The sequence below is a fragment of the Chaetura pelagica genome, unplaced genomic scaffold (assembly GCF_000747805.2).
Source record: "Chaetura pelagica isolate M959 unplaced genomic scaffold, ChaPel_1.0 scaffold356, whole genome shotgun sequence".
Classification (NCBI taxonomy): Eukaryota; Metazoa; Chordata; class Aves; order Apodiformes; family Apodidae; genus Chaetura; species Chaetura pelagica.
The window spans coordinates 9,931,636-9,939,653 of record NW_009953964.1 but is presented as its reverse complement, the minus strand read 5'-3'; the positions used below and the strand labels follow the sequence as shown (position 1 = coordinate 9,939,653).

At 47.3% G+C, this 8,018-nt stretch overlaps 1 protein-coding gene across 1 annotated transcript; it reads right to left on the bottom strand.

Moving 5' to 3' along the window:
* Positions 1-899: 899 nt before the first annotated feature.
* On the bottom strand, positions 900-7,890 carry RBM22 (RNA binding motif protein 22). The gene is made up of 11 exons (XM_010002135.1): positions 7,840-7,890; positions 7,543-7,596; positions 6,586-6,615; positions 5,211-5,343; positions 4,853-4,953; positions 4,537-4,709; positions 3,783-3,983; positions 3,118-3,282; positions 2,614-2,702; positions 1,984-2,115; positions 900-1,317 (listed from the first exon to the last, which is right to left on the bottom strand). The coding sequence occupies exons 1-11, from the start codon at positions 7,888-7,890 to the stop codon at positions 1,187-1,189; spliced, it is 1,260 nt and encodes a 419-aa protein (XP_010000437.1). The 3' UTR covers positions 900-1,186.
* Positions 7,891-8,018: the final 128 nt, after the last annotated feature.

The following is an 8,018-nucleotide window of genomic DNA, read 5'->3' as shown; positions in this document are numbered from 1 at the left end:
ACTCTGCATCTTTGCTTTGGCAGCAGCCAGATAAAAAACAACCCAAGTCCTCAGACACTGTGCTCTAGGAAGCAGGGTCTAGGCAAAGTGTGGAAAAATTCAAATATTTTAATGTACTTTTTTTAAACAAGCAAACAAGGCTTCAGAACAGGTCCCATTGTGTTTTCCTTTACAGGAGATGTCCACAGATCCATTATGTGAAAGCAACTGACACACGGATAAACTTAAAATCCTCCAGCCAGGTGCACACACATCTCATCCCACAGCAGGCTGCACTCAGGGGACAGCTGCTCCTGCACAGACACTCTAGTTGGAGCACGGAAATAAAACTTTAATGTCTTATTAAAACAGGATGACATGGGATCCACCTCACAGTTGAATGGGAGACTGTATCCATAGGCCTCAAAAGCCCCAGTCATGCTCCACATACCCAGGACAAGCTCCCAGCTGCACCGTGTCCTCCCCCTGCAGTTGGCAGCAACACAAGCCCAGGGGCTACCAAGGGGAGCTTCAGTGGGCCGAAATAGGCACCTGCCAACCTGGCCATCAGTGTTGCTCCTTGCATTACCTGACACTTTCCATGCTCAGGATGTGCAAGATTAGAAGTGAGGCATCAAAAAAGGTTTTGTTGTTTTTTTTTTTGGTGGGTGTTTTTTTTTGTGTTGGTTTTGTTTTGTTTTTTAACCAAGATGTGAGGAAAAAGGAGGGAGGAAAATTCTGTGGCAACATAATAACAAAGCCATGGGTTTGGCACATCTGAGAGGCTTGTTCTGCTCTTACACAGTCCTAGTTTAACACCTCATTACAGTAATAAGTCATTAGTTACCTAACATAGAGAAGAATCTCTGATTACATTTCAATAGTCCATACTGTTCTGACTGAGGATATCAAGGGTTTGTTTTCATTTTTCTGGAAGTTTATTTCAAAACTGTGCAAAGGGGATACACGAATAGCACTGTAGTTCTGGTACACCTGATCCCCTGCCCCCCACCCCCCCCAAACACTAAACGAAAGATCTGGGATGTATCAATGATCTGATCAGCTAGTGGAGACATGGAGCTCAGCTCGCCCAGTGTCTGCAAGCAGGGAAATAAGGCTGCTCTAGCTCACCCACACCTCAACATATGGAGCTACCATGGTAACTAGAAAATAGCATTTACTTCAAGGATGAGGGTGGCATGGCCTGCTAGGGGCTGCTGTGCTTCCCTGCGTGGGCACCCATCCTCTGGGGATCCTGGGATGGGTAGTGAATGGGGCCAGGGGCTCGCATGAAGGGAGGAGGGGGCCCCATGGTATGGAACATGTGTGGTCCAAAACCTGTGGAAACAAAGTTGTGGGGTTCAGGCAAAGCAACAGACCAACCAAGGCAGACGTACCCCTGCTTGAAACTATGGATAGAAAACAGCTGTGCCTAAGAAGGAGGCACATCTCCCACCATTTCTCAAATCCCCAAACTCCTTCCCCTCTTTCTTCCAGCACTACTGGGGGCAATCCTTACCCAACACACATCCCCATCCACATATAAAAGCTGGTGGGGGCCAGACAAGTCTCAGTGTAATGTCAATCTAAATGGCTTCTACTCAGCTGCAGAGCAAACACACACAACAAGAGTCTGGCATCCCATAAGAAAAGGACTTCCAGACAGATATACGCAGAGAGTCAAAGACAGGCTGGCATTTGACCAGCTGCAGAATTGCCCTTGAAGTTCAGGTTAAGGTGGCATTTACACAGACAGCAAAAGCACGGAGGGGTCTCAGTGCCAATAGCAGGGATCTCTGACATGCCTGAGCATTTGCAAGTGACCACATACCAGGACAGGCAGCTCAACTTAATTAAACTGTGCTGACAGCTCATTTTAGATCATCAGTTTACGTTGTAGGGGCAGGGATGAGGAAAATCAGCTCAGGGCATGGATCAGTGCTACAGCCCAGCAAGGAGGACAAGATGATCTAACAGCCCCACTGGAAGGAGAAACACAAGTACCTGGAGGTGGTGGTGGCGCAATGCCAGGAGGAGGTGGCAAGGCAATGTTTACCACAGCTGGAGGGCCACTGGGAGACAGGTTAAAGTAATTTGCAGAAGCCTCCTCTTCTGCAGCTGGAGGAGGTGGGAGAGCTGCAGAAAAAGTACATGGTGGTTATGGAAAATCCCTCAGTCAAGATATGCAGGGGAACCAGTTCTTCCCCAGGGCAAACCTCTGCCACACTGCACGTGTGAACAGGAGTGAGAAGCAGGACTGCACTGAAACCCCAGAACACGCTCCATTTTTCACCTCAACCAGCCTTGCTTTTTCCATCATACAACAGTGGATTTCCATCATACAACATCAACCAAGCCTTGAAAAGCACGTGTCACCAGTATCTCAGACCTAAGTAACTTTAATTCAGCTTTAACTTTTCACTCATCATATAAACAACTCTCTTTTCATCAAGAATTTGTTTCTAGACAAAGTTTCGCCCACACCCCAGCTACATCTGCTGCAAACCAACTGCATCTGCCTGCTCTGGGCTCACCAGTGCCTCCAACACCCTGAGCTCCAGAGGTTTGACACCAGCCTCTCTCACAAAAGCACGTCAGCATTAAGCATTTCAAAGATGGAAAAAAACCTCTTACCTCCAGGAAGTCCTGGAACTGGCTCCAGCTTTATCCCAGATTCTGTAGTACCTTCCTTGTCCTTTTCTTTTCCTCTTGCTGCCTGGGACCTAAAAACCGGACAAAAGTTTGAGAAGAAGGATGAGATAAAACAGGATAAGCAGATATTCACACCACAACAGCTTCACATGATCTAACCCAGATCCATTGCTTCAGTCCCAAGATGGCAAATTCACAGCCCACCAGAGCCAGCTGGTGCAAGCAGCACTCCCAGGAGAAGGACCAGAAGCAAAACTACAGAAACTCATCCATAACCCTCAACCAGGAAAACCCTCTACACAATTTGTGTGACTTCTGCCCCAGATCCCACCGCTGCAAGAAAACCAAACCATAGCAGGACCCCCAAGTGTTCACCAACTGGTTATCTCTACCAACTCAACACCCAGCTCTGCTGATCAGGACTGCACAACCCCAGTGCAGAACCTCATGGTAGCAGCCATGGGGTCACCTCCCTCCCACACTCACCTTCCCCACTTGACGTTGAGGCGGCGGCCGTTGACAATGAGCTTGTTGAAGGATTTCTCAGCAGCCACTTCTGCCGCCTGCCGGGTGGCAAACTGGATGAAGGCACATTGCTGCCTCTGCACCACCGTGATCGTCCGGATCTCCCCAAACTGGTAGAAGTGATTCCTGGGGGTGGGAAAAATGATGATTGAAACCCCACTCCTCCCAGCCGCAGGGTACACAGAGTAGGATCTCATCACATGCTGAAATAGATACGCCCAGTTCCCTTCTTTTCTCCATCAGCACTTCAGGCTTAGCATTAGAAACCGAGCCTCTTGCCCTGCTGTGCAATTAGGGAGCAATAAAAGCTCAGCAGCAGCTTTTCCCAGCAGCTAACCAGAGACAGGCTATGGGTTTCTCCTGTAAAAAGTGTGTCAAGAGCACTCCCAACAGCTCAGAAGGATGACTCATCTTTAAAGGGAGAAAATGTAATCAAATCCATTGAAATGTGCCAGTTTATCTGTTCTCCACCCAGCTGGTACTTGCCCACCAACCAGTTCCCTGTTAAGGAAAGCTGAAAACCAGATTTATTTTTCCCCCTTGCAAGAGAGATTTCCTCACTTCAGGATGAGCAGCAACCAAAGCACCGAACAGAAAGGTAAGGGCAATATAAATTCACCACACACCTGAGATCTGACTCAGTGATAGTATCTCCAAGTCCTCCAACATAGAGTGTTGTAATAGTCTTGTCATCCGGGGGGTCCAAACGAGGCATGGTTGATGCTCGTTTCAGAAGTTTATCAGCCACAGGATCATTAATTCCATAGTAACGGTCCTTGATGTTCTGATCAGCCAGAGGATCGTCTGGATCTGTCGGCTTCTCGTGTCTAAGGTGCAGCAAACAAAGCATTTCAGAACAACAGCCACAGATGCACCAGATGACAATGGCTGTAACTGCTGCCTTGCCTTCTGAAGGCCTCTGGTCACTTGTATGCTTAACCCTGTTCCCATAAACAAGCCAAAAATGGAACAAAAAGTCCCCAGAACTTCAATTGCAGCCAGGACTGCCTGGAGCTCTGAACAAATGGCTCTTCTGACAGCTCAGCACTCAGCACTATGGAATACGAGAGCTGGATTTCAAACAGCCTCTTGCTCCAATACCAAGATCTCTGACTGACACCACAAAAGGAAAACATGAACCACACTAGAGCTGCAGCCACTGCTCCAGCCAAACACGACCAGACCCTGCAGCTAACTCCTCACAAACCAACTTGCCACAACAAAGGTTCATTCACTGACACCATGAGCCAACCAAATGCAAGCTTCACCCTGACCCCAAAGGCAGTGATGTGTCTTCTGCCCCCCGAGGCCTTTCCTGTCCTTCCAGTCCCAGGGGAGCTGCACCTGACCTGGTGACCAGTGTTTCAGCTGCCTCTGTACCTGTAGGGACACTCTTCTCCCCTCTTGCATTCTCCTTTGACCCAGAAGGAGCAGATGTGAGGACGGTTCCGTTTGTAGTACGGGGTGGTCCGAGCCAGCTTCAGAAGCATGTCACTGGTGGAAGTAGCTTTTCCCAGTGCACCAACCGGCCTGGTGCCATCAGAATTGGATATCTACAGAGTAGTTAAGACACAGACAATGACCTGTGTATCACCACTGAAAACCAACACACAGAATCAAAGCTAGCAAATGATTTTAATATAGGCTGGGTCATCCCTCCCCTTTCCACAGCCATGACCAAACCCCAGGTTCTCACCTCCCGTTCCATGTTCTGGGTGTAGTATTCCTTGTTGACATCAGACTTAGGCATCTCATCCTTTAGGGAGAGTCCTGCATCCCGGACTTGAATAGGCAAACCTAGAATGAAACAAACAAACAAAAACCAAACTCAAAGCACCTAACAAAACTGGAAAGGAAGCTAAAAGAGCAGAAATAGCTCCTGCATTCCACAGGGATAACTCATCTAGTGCTCTGCGACTCTGAGAGGTGATCATGAAGACTTGTCCTTCTCAGAGACAACAGAGACAATGACATGCAAAGTCATTTCAGCAGCTTCCATGCCAGAGGAAAGCAGAGCAGCTCCCCCTCTTGGTTGCCATTCCTTTGGTACCCACCATACTCCAGGTCCAGCAGGCAGGTCTGACAGACATTCTTCAGCTTGCTGCAGGTCTGGCACACCTCTGTCTTCTTGAAGCGCATCCGAACCCCAGGGCACCAGCGGAACACAGTGAAAGGCCTGGCACAGATCTGGGACAGAGAGACACCCCCCGTGTCACTGTCACACAGCAGGGACATTACCATGCCCACTCCTGCACAGAAACCTCAAAACCCAAACAGGTCTAATCTCTTCAAAGCATAAATACAACTTCAAGATTCAGACCTCAATAAATAGCTGCTTCTATTTCATGCCTTCCTTTGAGAGGAGAGAGTTCTAGGGAGGTTTTTTGTTGAAGTGTAATTGGTTTTCTTTATTAGAATAACCCCCATGCTGAAAGCAGATCTACTCGAAGGAAAACAAAACACTCCTGGTGATGTCAGGAGAGATTAATTTTCCATGATTTGTACATCAGTCACCAGAACAGCAGGAAGCCCAGGGAGAGGTTACAAGATTCCTGGTGCAGTCCCAGACCACTGCTCTGTTTTTCCAGTGGAATCATAGAATGGGTTGGAAGGGACCTCTGAAGATCATCAAGTCCAACCCCTTCCAGAGCAGGTTACCTAGGGCAGGTCACACAGGAACACAGCCAAATGGATCTTCAAAGTCTCCAGAGAAGGAGACACCACAACCTCTCTGGGCAGCCTGTCCCAGGGCTCTGTCACCCTCACAGTAAAGAAGTTTTTCCTCATGTTGAGGTGGAACTTCCTGTGCTCTGGTTTGTGTATGTTGCCCCTTGTCCCATCACAGGGCACCACTGAAAATGCTGTGAAGAAGGGAAGGAAGATTCAATACAAACCTCCTCCCAAGCTCAGATGACAACTGATAAATGGGGAAAAAAATCCTCTCTCATTTTCCTCAGCCAAGACAACAGTAAACACTTCTTGCTCTTTCAGCAATAAATACAGCTTATTTCTTAAGACAGATGACACAAGTCACCACCTAGACATGAACAACATTCCCAGAGCAAAACCTAAACTCCAGTTACTTGTGCACAACCTACAAGTAAAAAATTGCAAGAGAAAATATGTGAAAACTCAAAAGACTGAAATACCTTCAAATACGGTACCACAATCACCAAATCTAACTCTGATAAACATGAGCAAATCCTAAGTCTGTCTGAACCACCTTGACCAATCCTGCTACTTTTTAAGACCACCTGACTTGCTCTAACAAGGTAGACTGGCCTAAAAATTTATGCAGTATAAACATTTTAACTTGTTAACAAAGATAAGCACTTTTAAGAAGCCAATGGGATTTTTTCATATTAAATTCTAATACACTCAGATGTGTGTTAATTTAAGTGTTTGTTCTTCAAGGGACAAGCAACATACCTTGCATTCTTTTCCATATTTTTCTTTGGTCTGAAATATAAGAATCACAAAAGATAAAATGTCATTAATTGAACATAAACATGAAACACAGCAGTGATCTTATAGCACAGCGAGTTTTTTCCTAATTATGCTGCTTTTAGACTCACCCAGCCCTGTGTTTTGGGCTTCTACTTTGGCAGGTCAACAGGACCAAAAAAAAATTCCTAGAAAATTCTTATATTTGGTTTTGCTTTAGAAATAGCCATTAAAAACACAGCATTGTAAGTCACACCTCCAGTATTAATCAAAGGCCCAAATGACATGGATTATCAATAGCTATTTTTAAGCAAAGATGCTGTCAGGTGAAATCAGCCCATGGAAAAAAGCAGGCAGTGGGGTCATATTTCACAACAAAATCACAATCTCTCCCAGCAGATTTGTTGGAATGGAAATGTGAAGGAGAGATAATCCAAGTGTGGGTCACACAACCAGAGCAAGCACAGGGAAAAGCCAGACAAGGGAACTGACTCATCCTGCCTGCAGGAAACCAAGGAAAACAAACAAGGATTTAAACGACTGTCAGGCAGCTTCCTAAGATAGTTTAAATTTATTCTTACAGGAGCACATCCTGTACATTGTAAGAACTGTGCTAAGCTACTCACTGCTTCAGCACCTCCCTGTTCTCCATGTGGCACAACTCACCAGCACCAAAGCTTTGTTTTCTACCATTTCCTGCACTCTAAACTTTGGGCTAGATCACCTCACCCTCCTTTTGGACTGATTTATTCTTAAATCCCACACCTAACACCATGACATCACATACCAACCATGGCTGGAACCCAATCCTGTTGTGCAGAACCAACTAATTAGGGATGCATACACACCTCAGCATCTCCTCCTGTAGCCAGGCTTATTTTAGTCCCCAGTGCCCAGCAGGTCTAGGGCCAACAGAAAGGGAAGGGTCACACAAGCACATACCATTCGAATATAGGGGTTTTCTCCAAGACATGTCTGGCACAGAATGGGGAAGTCCTGAATTAAGAAAGAAAAATAAAAAATCAGGGGTTGGCAACTCGCCCTTTCAAAGCAACAGCATTCAGATCACAGCCCAACCTAAGGCTCCTGGGCTGAGTGAATCGGCTTGGTTGGGAGACGCAAAAAGACCCATTTAAGAAGAGTCCCTGGGAGAGCCACGAGCCAGGGCCTGGGCAGTGGGAGAGCCACGATGTGCCGGCCGCTCCGGTTGGGAGGAAAGCTTCAAACAAACAACAGCACGTTCTGGAAATCTCGGTTCCTCAGCGGCCCGGCTGCAGCAGACGCCGCCATCGCCACCCGTTACCGCTCCGCATCTATTGTTTGCCCTGGGCCCATCAGCAAAGGCCTCAGCTCCAAGGACGCGGCCCGGGGCACAAGCCAGGCCCAGCACGACCCCCCAGCTCCCCGGCGGGCCGGGC